The sequence below is a fragment of the Dipteris shenzhenensis genome, chromosome 1 (assembly GCF_047967505.1).
Source record: "Dipteris shenzhenensis isolate YYH24624 ecotype China chromosome 1, Dip_SZ_1.0, whole genome shotgun sequence".
Lineage (NCBI taxonomy): Eukaryota > Viridiplantae > Streptophyta > Polypodiopsida > Gleicheniales > Dipteridaceae > Dipteris > Dipteris shenzhenensis.
Genome location: NC_141596.1, coordinates 25,918,591 through 25,936,618, shown reverse-complemented (window position 1 = coordinate 25,936,618; position 18,028 = coordinate 25,918,591). Strand labels below are relative to the sequence as shown.

The window sequence follows — 18,028 nt, the reverse complement described above, 5'->3', positions numbered from 1 at the left end:
ACGTGGAGAGAGAGAGAGAGAGAGAGAGAAGGGGGCGGGGGATTTTTTGAGCAAATGATTTGCCCGTCGATCAACATTTGCCCCTCGATCAACATCATTTGCCCCTCGATCAACATCAGATGGCTACTCATCTAGTTGAATCGTTGAGTAAACTGAGCATAGAGCCAAGCCGAGCCGAGCATTGTTTGATTTAACGCGTGGTAGACGGGTCATGCTACTCGTCCTGATTATTAAACCCATCCTCATCCGAGGAGTCTGCCCTAAAGTGCCCAATAGAAGACCGAAAAACACAAAAGTGGAGCGTGAACAAAACGCCCCACTTCACGCCGGAATCAATAAATATTCTGTCGAATCACTTTTCGTCCGTCCAAAAATGCTGCCACCCCATGTTTTTGTTCGTCATTTCCACAGCTTCGAACCTTCATTTCCGTCGCTCCCTAGCAGTTTTTTTTTCCTGTCTTGTAGCAATCAACTACGTCCTTTGCTTCCACAGCTTACATGATGACTGCATCGTCGACGCAACGCAATGCTTATCGAACTCCGTTCAATCACCGCAACAATTTCAAAAAGATCCCCCTCTCCGGTGGCCGATCCTTGCACACAGGAAAGATCGTCCGTCTCTTCCACGATTTCGGATTCCTTTCCCCATTGCCAGAATTAAACGGTGGTACTGCCGCGAATGATCTTCGCTGCAACAGCGCCAGCAGCAGCAGCAGCGACGTGATCGGTAATGCTCACAAACAGGTATACTTCCGATTCAGTGCTGTCGATACGGGATTCATGATTCTGAGCGTCGGAGATTACTTAGAATTCAAAACCAACGACGATTCAGAGAAGCCAAAGGCGGTATTTGCGCGCCTGGTTGGCTGTGCAGCGAGGAACTCACAAGCCATCGACTCCTACTTGACGATCGTCATCGACAAATTCAAAGAGGATCCTGGTTTGGTTCTCCGAGAAATCACCAAATGTCCGACGGGACTGAAACTTGCTTTGGCACAGACATCTCCGACGTTGGAAATGGTGTCCGGCATTTTGGAGATCGTCGACACCTTGTGTCAATGGCGCCAATCCAACGTCCTCTACAGTTCCCGGCTCAAGGATTTCCTCCGCCTCTTCCCCAACTCCGAATTCCTCACATCCGTCCATGCTCTGCGAAAATCCGTCTCCCATTTCAAGTCCGCGATGATGATCCCCAGATTCGTGCTTACGTTGTTGCAACACTTTCCAAATTCTCTTTCGTCAATGATACCCCTCATTCAGGAGCTCGTGCAATGTGCGGCGATTGCGAATGCTTGTAATTCTGCCGGTAGCTATCTATCTCCGGTCCCCAATTCCATCTGCCATGGATGTCCCTCGACGGATTTCCTTCTACGCGTCCTTAAGCTCGCTGCTAACGTTGCTGAAGCAGAAAATCGTAGCTGGGAGAAGCTCCCTTTGCTACCCATGGATTCAGAACTCGGCAACTCCGTCCGCTGTGCTGTGCCACTTCCGGTGATCAAAGTTGGCAAAGGATACGGATCTCCCGATACTTACCTCGATACATATTTCAGGTTACTCAGAGAAGATTGCTTCGCTGCTCTGAAAAAAGGCATCTCGGCTTTCAGAGCCGGAGAGCTGGATGAGAGGGACATGAGAGTCTGGATTCACGCGAACCCGATTGGGGTCGCTTTTCGTGAAACCTTGCCGGGATTGGTTATTGCTCTGGAATGTCGCCTCTCAGGTGGCGAAAAAGGGTACAAAGACGTTGTGTTACCAATGTCAGGAAGCCTCCTTTGCATTTGCGATGACGGTTGCGATTTCCAGTCCCCAATTTGGGCTGTAGTGCTCGCCAGCGAAAAGGCAGGGGAGACAAAAGCCATTCTTTCCATCGAGATTTTGCAAGCAACCGATTCCGACAGCAATCAAGATTCCGACGTTTCCTGGGTAGGACGCGTTCTAAGAGGAACGGACATGTTGATCGCGGAGAGCCCAACATATTATAAGGCGTACAAGCCTGTGCTGAAAGCATTGCAGAAGATTGATCCGGAAGAAATTCCGTTCGAAGACGAGCTTGTACATCTTCGTTTGCCGGCAAGCAGGGTCCCTGCGTATCTAGAATCGGACACCATTCTAAACTGGAGGTGCATCTTTACGAAGGATAGCATGGGAGCGGAAGTAATCCGAGGAGGCGCTTCAGATTTCGATCGGCTGCAACAGCAAGGATACGAAACCACATTTGACGTGAGCCAAATCCAAGCAGTCCAACACACTTTGAACAACCGGCTCTCATTGATTCAAGGGCCTCCGGGAACAGGTCAGTGCATCTTCCCTACTCTTTTCGACGTGCCAAATCTTTGCACTCTTTCCTTGATGCTAAATCCATCCTGAACGACTTCAAGGAGCTATGGATTGCGAAAGCTTCCGACTGAATACCTGCAAGGAAGCTCCAGCTCGCATTAATGCATCGTGTGCACAGGTAAAACTTTCTTGGGCGTGAAAATTCTGGAGTTGTTGCTCTCAGCGAGTACACTACCCCGTCGGCCAATATTGGTCGTCACGTTCAAGAACCAAGCACTGGATCAATTTCTGGAGTCTTGCCTCGAATTCTGTGGGCAGCCTGGTGGTCTGGTACGAGTTGGTGGACGGGGAACGAACGTAAATTTGCAGAAATGCAATCTTACCAATGTGATGGACAGAGCCGATGAGTTCAGCCCTGATTGGAGGGATAACGCGAGAAAGTTAGAGCAACTACAGGCCGAGATGGAAGAGCTCTTGGAGGATTTGCATGGATGCAAGTCGTTTAGTATGAAGGCACTCATATCGCATGCGCCAGAAGGACTGCTTGACCAATTTCTTTCTCATATCCCACAACATAAGGCGTTACTGAAGTCTCTACCTCAGGGCATGTCGGTACAGAAAGCTTTACAGGATGGGTTGTCTCAAGGCTCCCATGATCCAGCTCTTTCCATCCAACTTCGACAAGCCTTGCATAAGAACTTGAAGGCGTGGATACCCAGCGCAGGAATTTTCAAGCTTGTGCAAAATTGTTTGTTAATGAGATCCTCGCCTGAGGATATGATTCTGTCATCACTTTCTTCATCATCAAAGGACGAATCCGATGAGTCGAGCGAGAAAGGAGACTTCGACGTAGAGGAAGAAGAGTATGAAGAAAGGAACGCAGAGTGGGAAGACATGCAGGATGTGAAGTTCACTAGATCGGCGAGCAAAGGGGAAACCAACTCCCTGCACAACAAGATCAAGCGCTTCAAGAATCAAACCGATGACCTGCTACTGCCCAATTTCCAGCTGTTCTACGTAAGTTCACAACTTGATGATGCGCTCAATCGAGTTCGCTGAAGAGTAAGATTTATGAGATCAATGAGAAGCTTTGAATCATGTGCAGGTTGATATTCAGAAATACGAGTGGCTGCTTCGAGTCAACCCATGGCAGCTGTCGGATGAGCAAAGATGCATCCTGATTGTGGTGATCATGCAGAAAAGTGTGGAAGCAACTTCAGCCCAGCTCTCTGTCCTCAGGGAGAAATATGATTGCATCTGTCAGGACAATGATGAAATCATGAAGCGAAGAAGGGTCAAAGTTCTGGAGAGCGCAAAGATTGTGGGCATGACCACGACAGTAAGTTAATACGGATGCCATGAAATTCGATTTCTTTTCTTTGGATCGGCATATCAATCTGGTAGCAACCCAATATTCAGTTTAAATTCATTCCCAAGAGTGATGCAGCTGCCTGCTTTGGGTACAGGGAGCTGCTCTCCACCAAGATATCTTGAGTATTCTTTCTCCATCCATCATTGTGGTGGAAGAAGCAGGAGAGATCCTTGAGGCTCAGCTTTTGGCACTGCTTCGGCCAAGCGTCCAGCACTGCATTCTTATTGGAGACCACCGTCAACTCAGACCATCTGTGTCGAGTTATGAGTTGGATCTCTGGTAATATACATATGCCGTCATCATGCAAATAGCGTCAGATTTGCACACCCATGCTTTGAGTTGTTCTTCCTGATTTGGGTGAATCGATCCTGCAGGCACAATCTTGGAGTTTCCTTGTTTGAGAGGATTGCAGAAAGCAAAACCATTCCGTATAAAACCTTGAATCTACAGTGTAGAATGCGAGATGAGTTTTTGCCCATGCTTTTGCCTATCTATCCTAATTTGAGAACGAACCTGGAATTAGTTTCTGGTAACCGAAATCGGCCACCTTCGTGTATGAGGACAAGCATGTTTTTCTGGTCTCATTCCCATAGAGAAACGGCGCAGAGGAGCTATTCAAATGATGGCGAAGTACACATGGTGGTTGCACTTGTAAAGTGGCTTTTAGCTCAAGGTTGCAATTCAGAAGAAATCACCGTTCTTGCTGCTTATAATGGACAAGTATTGTAACCCTCTCTTCCCCTGCATTGTAAATCTGTTTGCCAAAGCAGAGGAAGCACCCCAGCAGAGAGAGGGCATGTGATTTTTGTGCATTTTATGCAGAATGTATTTAGTCACTCCGTAGGTTGAAACTTTTTTTCTGCTTCAGGTTGCACTGATTCGCAAAAGTTTGAAAGATATCCAAGAAGATGAAGGTGACATTGGTGTGCACTCAATCGATAGATTCCAGGTTAAGTTCAAAACTGGACTTTTGCATCACGATGGCCTTGCAGAATGTAGACTCTAGAGAGGCTTCCTTGCAAGGTATTGGAAGTGACTAAGGCTTAAAACTTGTTACAGGGATCCGAGAACAGAATTGTCATAGTTTCCCTCGTTCGTTCCAATGAGGATGGTAAAATTGGATATTTGAATTTACGAAATAGGTTGTGTGTATCCGTATCACGTGCAAGAAGCGCGGTATATCTGTGTGGAAATCATTCCACCTTAACAGCAAAATCTCACGACTGGCAGACTTTGGTTCAGTATTTTGAAAGAAAAGCATGCTTTGGAAATGTCATCCCCGTGATGTGCCCTCGTCATCCAGAAACCTCAGCTTTTGGCATACACAGCCGACATGCAGACGCATTTACTCCAAAACTATGCAAGAGACCATGTCCAGCTTTACTGAATTGCGGTCATATGTGCTCAGATACTTGTCACATTGGTGATCATCCGAAGTGCAAGATCAGCATCAAATACACATGCAGAAACTGTGCACAAAAGCTCACGAGGTTGTGCTCGGAAGACGAAGCAGAAAAGCTTTGCAACAATGCAACTTCGGTTAGATTAGAAGGTTGTGGGCACATGAAGGAATGTAAATGCTGGGAAAAGCAGGCACAGCTACGTCTCCCTTTTTTTAAGTGTGATCAAATATGCGGAAAGAAATTAAGCTGCGGGCATATATGTGCTCAGCTGTGCTCTGTGAATTGCAGTAAGGTGCCTTGTAAAGTATGTGGAGAGATAGAGAAGGAGATAGCAAAAAGAGAGATGCAACAGAAATACAATGAAATTGCTAAACAATTACAGGATATACAATCAAGTACAGAACAAGGTTTTCTCATAGAAGAGATTAAAAGCAATGGTGAAAATGCAGACGAGTATTACACGGTTAGTGTGCTTTTCCGCATGTTTAAAAATAATTCCAATCATTGGATCAATGAAGATCACTGGCTAGGGTATCGATTAGTAGGCTTTTTTATATTGTATGTTTTTTATAATCTGTTGGAACGATCAACTATATAAGCAAGAGCACTGATCAGTAGGTGTCTGAAACATTGGGACAATCCTAATTGACTCACAAATTTCTATGATGTAGGTCATGGACAGAACACAGAAATACATTCAGCCTACCCACAATATATTCCCTCGAGTCACAAAGATTGAAAAGATCCGGAATTTGAAACTACAAACGCTCTGCCTGAAAGCTCAACGTGAGCTGATCAAGCCCACAAAGCCTTCCCAGCACCTATTTCATGGTACTGACGATAAAGGGATTCAGGGTATAATAAGAAATGGTTTCCGACTCCCTGCAAGGGACAAGAGGAACATGTTTGGAGTGGTGGGTTCTCTGTTTCTTTTAGTTGTCTGAGGTTCTGTTCATGTCTAGAGGGAATTTATGACTTTTTCAAGTTGGGTCTACAGGGTTGTTATTTCGCAACAGACTCATCTAAAAGTGCTCAACAACTTTACACAAAGGGAAGCAACAAACTGCTGCTGTGTGAGGTTTATCCAGGTCTGGTATGGAGGTATATTGAACCCATTGCATTTCTTTAAAAATTAAACAATTTTGCTGCATATGTGCTTTTCTCAGCTGTCAACAATTTCAAAGCAAAACCCATTCCATTTCTTTCAAAAAGAACAATCTTGCTGAGCATGTGCTGTTATTTAACATTTCGCAGCTGTCAACAATTTCCAAGCAAAGTCTCTTTCTAGATTTTGGATCAGATCTCTGGTTTTTTAAGAGTATGTTGTATTTTGATAATGATAACTCCAATATTAGGTTAGCTCTATAAGAGTAGCTCATGCCATGCACTATTCAAACCGTTTCAAATCCTTCTTGGTCTTCCATCGTATCATACATGATTCACTTCGTTTCTCACATGGTTTCAGATTCTGATCTATTCGCGTACTCGATACTTTCTTCTTAATTCTCCTCCGGAGACACACAGGGCTATTAGCTCATGGAGGAGGCGGTGTTTTTTGGAGTCAGAGAGTTGCTACCAAGTATTCATTTTTCGTCTATGTCATTAAATTGAGTGAGATGCCTTACTTCCTAGCTGGATGTTTTCTTGGCCCACCATTTCAGTTCACATACTTCAATCACCTGTTATCCTCTAGATGTTACTCATTCATGTGGAACTGTGGGATATTGTCAAAGGCACGCAACTTCATCCTGGCATTGCTCAACCTGCGCCTCGTCAATTATGGCTGTTAGCTGGTTCTAAAGCCCACTCGGATATTATCCTTCATTGTGGCGACTTGCAGACTCAATTGGTTCGTTCCCTCCCTACCCCAAAGGCCATTTGGGATACACTCAAAGCCACATGATCATGTTGATGTTGAGACCTTCATCAATGCTCAATCTTGTCTCATAATATCTCAACTTCGTGCTGATGAGTCAGTTCCGGACTTCATTGCCTAATGGCTGGATGACACAGTTAGTACGGTCTTGGATATCCCACCCCTCCAACTAATCACCCTGCTTCAATCTCCAAGCTTTCTTTTGTAGGTACACTTAGTAATTTGGCCCAGTTGATTTTACTTGCCCTCATTGGCAAGATTCTTTAAGAAGACACTATGCACAAGACTTTTGGCTACCTTGAGCATTCCTTTCCGCAAGCCTACTTTACATCCTCTCAAGGTTTTCGTGGAGGCCATTGAGGAAACCAGTACCGACAAAGCTCCTCCATTACTATAGAAAACATGGTGAGAGAGGAAGGGATATGAGACCGTTACGTCATGGAGAGAGACAATTGAGGCAAGTACGAATGTTGATTGATGAGATGCAAGTACAATGGTGCCTCATGAAGGCACATGGTGGAGAGGGAGAGAGAGAGAGGGTAGGCTAGGGAGAGAGGAAGTGATACTCAAAGAGAGACATAATGAAATGGATATGAAATGACTATAGCAATGAACCAAAATGAAAGTACTCACATGTAGACCAAAGAGCTTGTAGCTTGATACTTCGATTGATTTGACACTAGACAAGTATAGCTCTTATATAAGAGCGCTCACACACATATGACACCTATGCATATGGGATAACTCCCAATGTGACACGTTGCATCCATAGGACACACCAGACTAGAACTCACACTGGAACACACCAAACTGACTCAACTTGGCTTCATATTCTAACACGCCTCCATGAAGGCAAGGTGAGAGACTAATGGAATGGAACCAAGGATAGAACATAACAGTGACAAGACTACTAAACTGTGCAATGTCTGAACTAGACATGGCTCCCATGCCAACTCAGAGGATGAAGTTTGAGCATGGTTTAGAGGTTGGACCGAGCACTCACATTGCTTTACATCCCAAATATGACTCAGAGGCTCATGTCTCAGCATGGATGCATGAACAACTCAAAGGTCTAGAAGACCAATGTACCAACATCCTGTAACTCATATGCCAGGCCTGATAACTAGAACCTATCAATGCCAATACATGGCTCCCACAGTACATCCCCCTCTTGACTCCAGGGAATAACTAGAAACATGGAGTCACACACCAAAAATATAGAAGAAATACATCATTTTTGGATGACTATCTAAGGCAAAGGACCTTTATTGACTCAACACACATTATTTATTGCATTCATTTTGGGAAACATCCCCGGGCAGAGTACCCAAATATTCCTAACCATTATCTATCACTTCAGATAGATCATGTAAACAATAGATATGGCTCATCGGTCAGGTCCATAGATGTAGCGTGAAGCTTCTCGAACATGCTTTGATCTCCGTGGCGGAAGCAGTGAGGTCAAAGTGATGGAGCAATCTGTTGTCCAAGCTCACACCGATACGGGCAAGTGCTTTCTCTCGAGATGCAGTGACTTCTCCAAGAGTACGAGGTTCCATGGTATCAACACTTGGAGAGGCAATGAGCAGGGGCAATGGTGCGTAGGCAGCTGCAAATGATGCGGCAGAGAATGTAAGTTATGGCGGCTGAGGCAGAACTAAGCAATGGGCAGAGAAAATAGGCAGTGTGGGCTGCTGAAATTGCAGCAAATGAGGACAGATGTGGCATAATTATGGGGTGGAATGAGGAGTAGAAATGGTGGACTTTTTGGCAGCGTGGGCAGGAAGCATGGATAGCAGGAGGCAGCGTGATTTAGGAGAGATTCATGTCGTGCAGGTGGAGCAGCAAATCGTGGGAACTGAAGGAGCAATTTGAGTGGCAAAGGGCTGGAACGGAGCTGTTGTGCCCGATGGTAGGAGAAGCAGCAGCTGCCGACAGTCCCGAGGGCTGGTACGGCCTGTTGTACAGCCCTGGTGCAATATGGATCAGTCCGTACTGTTCCGTACAGACTGTACGTCCTGTTTGCAGCGGACTAGAGCAGTTGGAGGCGAGGCTACTAAGGTGGCTGATGGCGAGGCAAAAGAAGCGGCCGTTGGCAAGGCATTTTGGTATGAAGAAGGGGTAGTTGATGGCGAGGTAGATCAGCTCCAGGTCAGCTCCGAAGGTGAGGCTAAGGAGTGGAAAGGAGCTCAATCGTGGGAGGAGCTTCCATTTGCGGGTTTCTCTCATCCTCTAGGTAGAGCAAGAAGAAGGGGAAGGTAGGAAGGGAGGCTCTAATACCACATGAAGGCACATGGTGGAGAGGGAGAGAGAGAGAGAGAGGGGGGGTAGGCTAGGGAGAGAGGAAGTGATACTCAAAGAGAGACATAATGAAATGGAAATGAGATGACTAAAGCAATGAACCAAAATAAAAGTACTCACATGTAGACCAAAGAGTTTGTAGCTTGATACTTGATTGATTTGACACTAGACAAGTACAGCTCTTATATAAGAGCGCACACACACATGTGAACACCTATGCATATGGGATAACTCCCAATGTGACACGTGGCATCCATAGGACACACTAGACTAGAACTCACACTAGAACACACCAAACTGACTCAACTTGGCTTCATATTCTAACACCTCATTTTATATGCAGAGGATGCCTTGTCTTCCAAACTCTCTACTCCCTAGATGCAATGATAATATATAGTAGATTGGACTTTAACCAATAGATGTACATCGATAAAAAATTGCCTAGTGAGCAATCATTTACATCTTGGGAAATGAATCTGGAACTAGGCAAGTTAAATTTGATGGAACCATTTACCACACCTAGAAATTCAAACTCAAGGTGCTTCTCATTGGTCTAGTAGGGCATGACTATATCCACCCACAATAGGCCTTTTATTTTATTATGTTATCCATCATGTTATTAACGATAAATCTGAGAATTGATTTGGGAACTGAAATATGCAATTGAAACCTACAATTTTGACGATACTTGAAAAAGACATCTTAAATATATGCTGAACACCTAAATTGAATATCATTATGTTTTGTGTCTATTGAAACTTACATGGAGGTTTGCCTCAATTTGCAACACCAATGATTCTTTGTAAATATCGCTTAATTGCTTTTTATGTCAATGAGAGGGCTACAAAAATAAGAGGAAATATATTAGTATAGTTATAGAACGAATGTGATATTAAAATGCACGATGAGGCTTGCCTATACAATGTTTACAATTGGCTCAAGTGCATTGCCACTGCACTGGTGGTCGCAGTCAATATGACTGATTTATCATCCTTAACAAATTGGTTCATACTTTTTTTTAATCCCTCAAAGAATTGAACTTTTCTCTTTGATGATATCAAATAACATTGTTCTAAATCCAATCTTTATTATTCTTTTTACTATAGAGCACATAATGAGAAACTCATCTACTTGTCTTACTTGATAGATTTGCTTCTTGTTGCATTCATTTGAAGATTGATCAAATGTCTTGTAGCTTTATTTTTTTTCTTTTTTCCAAGAAAGAGACTTCTATTAAGAGAAAAAACCCGCGAGAGCAAGCTCAAAGCGGAATACATCATGAAATCATGAGGATAAATAAAACCCCCTTAGAGTGAGGTGGAAAACAACCAAGGCTGAGGCTGAAAGTGCCACCTCAACCCTGTAGTAGTCTCAAAGAAGAAAGGAGAATCCTTCCATTCCCTGAAGAAAGAAGCTCTCCTAGCTGAGGCTGCATGGGAGTCTCCCTGCATACTCGTCCATACGGCCATCAAAGCATGTACGGTGTCTGTCCAGATTGTCTGTCCAGATACTAGCCAATGTGTGCGAGGGATGAACCTGAGTACCCTCCAAAGCCTCTGTGCATCTGGCTCTCCAGATATGCCAGGATGCTATGCTTGCTAGAATCTCCCAAGAAGTATCCACAGAGGCATGTACAACTGTAAAAGGAAGGTGTGGTACCACATCCAATGAACAGGACTCAATCTGATGACGTCGAACCGAAATGGCCCGAGAGGAGTCAGATCTCTCATAGAATATCTGAGGCCCTGCAAGAGAAAGCCAAGCCACTGAGCCCCATGTCATGGGGAGTGGGCAAAGTGACTGAAAATCCTGGCTACCCCCATCCAAATTATCCTCGCCTGTTTGCAATCCCATAAGCAATGCTGAATAGTCTTCGAAGCAGAGAGGCAACGAGGGCAAGTAGGGTCGTCTCCGAACCTGGATCTCCAAAGGTTCACTGCAATCCCACCATGGATAGAGAGCCAAAAGAAGATAGTGATCTTCCTATTCCTGTGGGATTTCCAGAGTCTCCTCCAGAAGCACTTCTGCAGATTCGCAGTGATATCAAATGTCTCCCAATGAGGAACTCTGGAAGGTCTCCAACTTCTACTACTGAGCTGAAATCTCCTGGCATTACTGACCGTGTAACAAAAGAAGGGGATGCTCTTCTCTCGATGCCCTGCGTCAATCCACTCCCACTCTCCGAGGTCCCACTACATATACATGATGGGAACTCCCCCATAGAGCCAAAGCCTCCAAGACCCGGTGGAGAGTAGCCAAGGGTCTGGGTCTAGGAACCACTCTGAATCTGATCCCTGCACCAAAAGACCTACAACCCTGATAGGCTGAAAAGCAAACTCAAGCAAGATGTCCTCTGTGGACCTGAGCAATCTGCCACCATCCTGCACAGTAAAAACTAAAGCATCCTCATGTGCATCTCGAAAGGCCAAAACCTAAAGCGGAACACCACCTCTCGTAAAAGTACCTGCCCAAGTGGAGCGAGTGAGTGGCATATCATCTGTGTCTACCCACTCCTCTGGAAGGGCTGCCTCAATCTGCAAGATCCTCCCTGCACTCCCTCTGAGATGTCATGTCAACCTTGATTTAGTCTCCTCTGGAAGCCTGCAGAAAGCTTTCCAAGACCCCATAGATGATGCAGGTCCCCTCTCCCACCTGGATCACTGCATGTAGAGTGAGGCACCCAGTGGTCTGCCATGATCATCTACAATACTATCATTCCACATGATGGGTTGCCTATCAATCTCTTCACGAGAGAAAGGAGGAATCCTCTGAAGAGTGCTCCTGAAACTGGCCCAAGCTTTCAGAATGGCAACCCTGAGAGGGGACAAAGGTGATCTGAGGTGTGCTGTGGTGAAGATCCACCTAATACTGCTCATCCAATCTCCTCTTGAAGAAGGTGTGCACCTCTGTATGCTGCTAATAAGAAAGTCCTTCCACGGTTCCTGCCCTGGCATAAGTCCCCGCACTACCATCTTGCACAGTAAAGCTCTGCACTACTGTAAATCTGTTATGCCATCAAGCCCACTCCAAAGAAAGTTTCTGATCGGTCTCCTGAGCTGAATGATGCAGTCCCTAGAATGGCACCAGCATGAACAAACAAACCAGGCCGTGGCCAAGAGGACCTGGTTGACCACCACAACTCTAGAGACAAGAGCCAGCTTGGCTGAGCTCCAAAAAAGGAGCTTCCTCCTGATGTTCTCTAACACGGGAGCAAACTGTTGCGTGGAAGAAATATCCAAGTCGACCTGGCAGCCCAAATACCTGACAGGCACACCCCTCTGAACCCAAGTGAATCCTATGTCAAGCCCCCAAACTAGAGAGTCCTCATCACTGATCCAAAAGCCATTGGATTTATGCCAATTTATCTGCGCCCTTGCTGCCAAGCAAAATAAATCCAATGCTGTCCTGAAAGAAGTGAGCGTCTGTGGAGTGGCATCCAAGTAAACTGCTGTGTCATCTGCCAACTTACTGTCAAGTAGCTCCTCTTCCCTTCTGATGAGAAGTCTCAGCCCAAAGATGTCAGCTTGAGATCTAACAAAGATACTCATAGCTTCAGCCACAAACAAAAAAAGGAAAGGAGCAAGGGGGCATCCCTGACGGACTGCTGATCTCGAAATCTGAAATCTCTCACCCCTTACCCCACCAATAAGTACCTGGCTGTAAGCTGATCTGTACAAAGAGGAAACACCTCTGATCCAAGCATCAGTAAAGCCAAAACGTAGAAGGGTGCCCTCCAAAAAACCCCAATCTACTCTGTCATAGCTTTCTCAAAATCCAAAAGTAGAATGGCTAGATTCTGGCCACTCTGCATGGCCCACTCTGAAGCTTCCCAGAAAGAGAAAATGTTATAAAAAATGCTTCTGCCATGCACAAATCCCGTCTGAGTGTCATGAATAAGATCAAGGAGAAGGGGCTGCAATCGGAGGCTGATTGCCTTAGCCAGAATCTTGTAACAAGTCCCCAGAAGTGTGATAGGCCTCCACTGGGACACAAGATTTCTGCAACCTCCTTTCGGGATAAGGTGGATGAGACCCTCTGTAAGCGACCCAGGCATCTTGCCAGAGTCCCAAATGGCCTGCAGGGCTGAAGTAATGTAGTCTCTAATCATATCCCAAAATGCAATGAAAAAAGAAGGGGTGAGGCCATCCGAACGTGGGCACTTGCCCTTGTGAAGGGCTGAAAGTGCAATCTTGAACTCTGTGTTGGTGAAAGGTGCATCGAGCAAAACATGCATATCCGGATTCACCAACAAAGGGATGCTCTGCCAAATAGCCTGTCTAGCATCCTCTCTATCCTGTGTCTCAGGATCAGCAATAAGAAGGGTGGCATAAAAATCTAAAGCTATGCGTAAGACAACTTGTAGCTTTATTTTGCTATGGAGCACTTGGAATATAATCTTATTTTAGCAATTTTGAAAAGGATATAGAAAAAGAACTAGGAAAACTTTAGAGACGAGATGTGACATCAAGTCCATCAGACCAAATTCTTCCTATAAATACCAAGGGTAATGCTTTAATTATTTGTGATGGGAAAACATTTAGCACTTTTTGGATACTAAAGCTCAATAAATACATGAATAAGGGATTGCTCACATGATCTTTCTTTGATAACTATCCTTGCGACCGTTGAGATATAATGAGATGGACTACGATCACGTGAATATTGGTGTTATCGACGTCACAAGAGACTTGCTACAGACTGGGTATCTCTTTCTAGACTACAGGAGGATTTTTTTGTTTTCCTTTCAACTGGGCTTTGACCCAGTTGAAGGGGATGAGTACGGAGTTTCCGTCTTCATCAAGTTCCCTGGTCTACCTTCAGTTTATCACCGGCTTCTTTCAGTTATTGGCGAGAGATTTGTTGTGGTAGTAGAAATCCCCCCTCTTCCTGACAAGCCTTCGTTGGCTGCTAAGGCGATCAAGATGGATGGGGTACCCAGGGTTAGGGTCTTTGTCGAGGACCCTAACATTTCATATGACTACATCATGCTATAGCGACCCGATGGGCCATTCTTTTGCTAGAGATTTGAGGTTGCAGGTCGTTAGGACAGTGCAAAATTTGCAGATCCTCTGGGCACTTCGCCAGAGATTGCCCAAAGAAGAAGAAAAGGCCAAAAAAGCAACCAGCTCGTACTAGGTTACGACAAAGATCAGGAGCAGGACCTATTGCTCCACAGGCACCGCCTCAGACACAGGCCCCCCCTCCTCCTAGGGCTGCCCGAGTCCTTCTTACACACCATACTATCTCTGGCCCCTGGTGGGTTCCAGTCGCGGTTAGGCCCTCTACTTCTGATCATACTTCCGCCACTCCGGAGACTACCTCTCAGGAGCCTTGGGAGGCTACCGCCATGGAGCCTATTGTTCAAGAGCCTTCCGCTCCACCACAAGATCAGGCTGTGTCTCCTTCAACAGCCCAGGTTGTTGGCACCTCGTCTGCAGCACTTCTTGATCAGGACGCAGCACAAGTGTCTCCTTTCCTAGGACTGGCTTAGCGGAATTCCTTTTCCGCTCGAGGATCGCTTTGACCTCCCAGATGATGATTTTGTACCCTCCACTTTTGGAGAGCGAGTTATCGGCATCCCCTTTGAGAGATCTTTCTCTCTCTCACCAGTGGACTTTCCTCCCCTTGGACCTCGTGTGTATGGCAGGAGGTCAGCTTCGGTAGAGGGTTCTTTTTCCACCACCAGGTTGGGTAAGATATTCCAACCCGCTTCCTCCCGCCGATGAGGATAGCCAGTTGGAATATACAAGGGTTGGGCGGCATCCCTCATCGCTATCGCAAATAGATGATAAGGAATCAGCTTCATCCAAGTGTGTCAGGTGGTTCGTTAGACATTCTTTTTCTACACGAACACAAACTAGACGCCAGAGATTGTTCCAAGTCAGGTAAGCTGCTTTTAGGCTGGACGTTTTGGCTTCTTACCTTGGGAACCAGAGGAGGTACTTGCATATCAGTTTCATACTCTATCCTCCCTCTGGTCATTGGACACGGTACCATCACACCCTCTAGGGCCCAATGGATTTTGCTTATGGTTGACGGACGTAAGGTTGGTTTCCTCAACCTCTACGCTTCGAACACCAGAGGGGACTGTGTTCTTTTTTGGAAAGAGTTGCTCTCATGGGATGACATTGCAGATTCTTGGATTATTGGAGGTGACCTCAACATGGTTGGGGCACCATCTGATAAGAAAGGGGGAAGAGAAGGTGGTATTCACTCCCTTGAGAGAGCAGCTTGGGATGCCTTCTTGTTCAAATTCAGTGGTAGAGATGTTTGGTCAGATGATGCATTTCATATTCAGTCTCAGTCACTCTTGTTTTCGTGGTCGAACCGTAGGGTGCAGATGCCTATCCATGCTCTGATTGACAAATTCTATGTGTATGATTGGGCTCTTGATAGAGGGGGGACAGTTTGCATTGCTCCTGGTGTTTCCACCTCCGACCATTTTCCAGTAGTTTTGTCCATCTCAAAGCCCCATCTGAGAGGACGATCTTCTAGTATCAGGATCCCCGACGCCTTATACACAGATGATACTCTCACAGAACCAGTCTTGGAGATCTAGGTTTCTCACATGCAGGGGGGGTGGCCGCACCTTCACATGTGGCCACAGCACTTGCCAGTGTCAGTGACTTTTATCATTCTGTCGCTAGTACTAGGCGAGGTGAGGTACTCAAGCAGGAGATCGATATCGGCCGGCAGTTGACAGCCCTACAGAGGGAGGAGCAGAAACGATCTTCAGATGCTTGGATCCAGGAGCGCCTTGCTGCAGCAAGGGCTCACTTGTAGACATTGCTAGATCAGAGAGCAGAGTATGCCTTCCATGCACGAGAGTCTTTTTGGATACAAATGGGAGGGAGAGTCAATACACACTTATTCTCTACACTTGGTCCTAGACATAGTAGAGAGTGTCAGGCAACTTATTGACTCTGACGGGGTTTTGCAATCTCATCCGAATACCGTCATGCACTTAGCGACAGATTTTTATGCCTCCCTTCTTTATGCAGACCCTGACACACAGGCGAGAGATGTGACTAGAGATGCGGTTTGGCAGCGCTTACCTGTGTTGGTCACACCAGAGATGATATGCTCACTTGATGCACGATTTACCGACACAGAATTCAAGACTGCTCTCTCCGCCCTTCATAAGGGCAAGTGCCCTGGTTCAGATGGTCTTATCCCATCTTTTTTTGTAGCCTTTTGGGATATGATAGGTGATCATATTACTTCAGCCCTGCAGAGCATTTGGGACTCGGGTGAGATGCTTGACTCACTTACCGAGAGACTTATACACCTTATCCCGAAAGGTGGCAACATGAATTTTGTATCCCATTGGAGACCCATCACTCTTTTGGGCACTCTATACAAAATTCTTGCCAAGGCGATCAACATCAGATTGCAGCCCCTTCTTTTAGACCTCATCCATGATACTCAGACAAGCTTTATGCATGGCAAGAGCATATTTGATAACATCTTTTCCTTTTGGGAAGCCTCAGTGGGCTATGCAGAGTAGGCAGAGGCTAGCAATTCTACTCTTGGACTTTGAGAAAGCCAGTCAAACTTGACCTTGCATCTAGAGTTGTGGTAGTGAACCAGGTTCTCTTGGCCACCGCCTGATTTGTGTGTTCATGCTGGTGCCGGTCTAGAGTGCATCACTCAGCTCATTAGACCAATCAGAAATTTTTTATGGAGTGGACTCGATGGCACGGCAGATGTTGCAGCAAGGGTGGCCTAGGAGACCATTATTCTCCCTACATGTGAAGGGGGCCTTAATATCATTGACCCGGACCTGCAATGCAGGGCATTGCTTTGTAAGGTGGTGGTGAGGGGTCTCATGCCTGGGAAGGAACCTTGGAAGGACTTCTTTTTTTGATGCATTCAGGCTTGCACACCTACCTTGGGAGATGATTGGGTGCTGGATTTTTACTTCTGCCCCTCTCAGATCTCCTGCATCTCCTCTCATGGCTGCCATCCTGAAAGCTTGGGGTAGCTTTGGGAATAATCATTGTTCCCCACACTTTAGACAACTAGCCAAATCTCCATGCTCACGATGAAAGAGATTGAGGGGCAGCACGCAGGATTCAGCAGATAGATTGAGGGGCAGCACGCAGGATTCAGCAGATAGATGCAGCCATCCCGGTGGACTGGACAGTTGATATGCCTATTACTTCTGCCACTTGGATGGGAGCTTTCTCGAGGACAGCAGTCCCTCTTTAGGTTATCGCTCTTCAAGGTGTTGGGGAGGATAGACTTGTCTTTGATGTTGGGGATAGGGGTCTACTTTCTAGATCCACGGATGATATTCTTCTAGAGGTTGCCTTTCAGCCTGTCAGGATTGCTGGCTTTGTGGATCATGGAGCGGGCTTGCAGTGGTATTTAGATCCCGACCCTCTGCTCCTGGCCCTAGGATCCTGGAGATTGTGGTTATATGGAGGTGCACCTATCAGGTGCTTACAGTGGGACCCAGGAGAGTTGGTAATGCCAGGAGATTTCAGTTGAGTAGTAGGGGTTGGATTCCCTCCAGAACCCCCCATTGGGATAGCTTCTTCATCATCGCAGATTTGCGTAGGAACTTCTGGAGGAGGCTCTGGAATCCCTCACAAATAGAAAGATCACTCTTTTCTTTTGGCTTTCTATTCATGGAGGGATTGCACTGAATTTGTGGAGATCATGATTTGGGGCTGACCCTACTTGCCCTCATTGTCATTCCGCAGAGGAGTTAGTGCGACATTGCCTTTGGGATTGCAGTCAGGCGAGGACTGTTTGGAAAGGGGTTGCTCGGATACTCAGCATTTTTCATACCTC

At 46.0% G+C, this 18,028-nt stretch overlaps 1 protein-coding gene across 1 annotated transcript in view; it reads left to right on the top strand.

Annotated features, from left to right (window-relative positions):
* The first annotated feature begins 501 nt into the window (after positions 1–501).
* Positions 502–18,028, top strand: part of LOC147905609 (uncharacterized) — a 37,866-nt gene continuing 20,339 nt past the window's right edge. The window contains exons 1-9 of the mRNA XM_087370041.1: positions 502–2,293; positions 2,456–3,298; positions 3,366–3,616; positions 3,744–3,928; positions 4,024–4,369; positions 4,518–4,598; positions 4,709–5,515; positions 5,724–5,966; positions 6,050–6,153. Of these exons, the coding sequence (XP_087226167.1) occupies positions 502–2,293; positions 2,456–3,298; positions 3,366–3,616; positions 3,744–3,928; positions 4,024–4,369; positions 4,518–4,598; positions 4,709–5,515; positions 5,724–5,966; positions 6,050–6,153 (4,652 nt within the window). The remainder of the gene's footprint in view (positions 2,294–2,455; positions 3,299–3,365; positions 3,617–3,743; positions 3,929–4,023; positions 4,370–4,517; positions 4,599–4,708; positions 5,516–5,723; positions 5,967–6,049; positions 6,154–18,028) is intronic.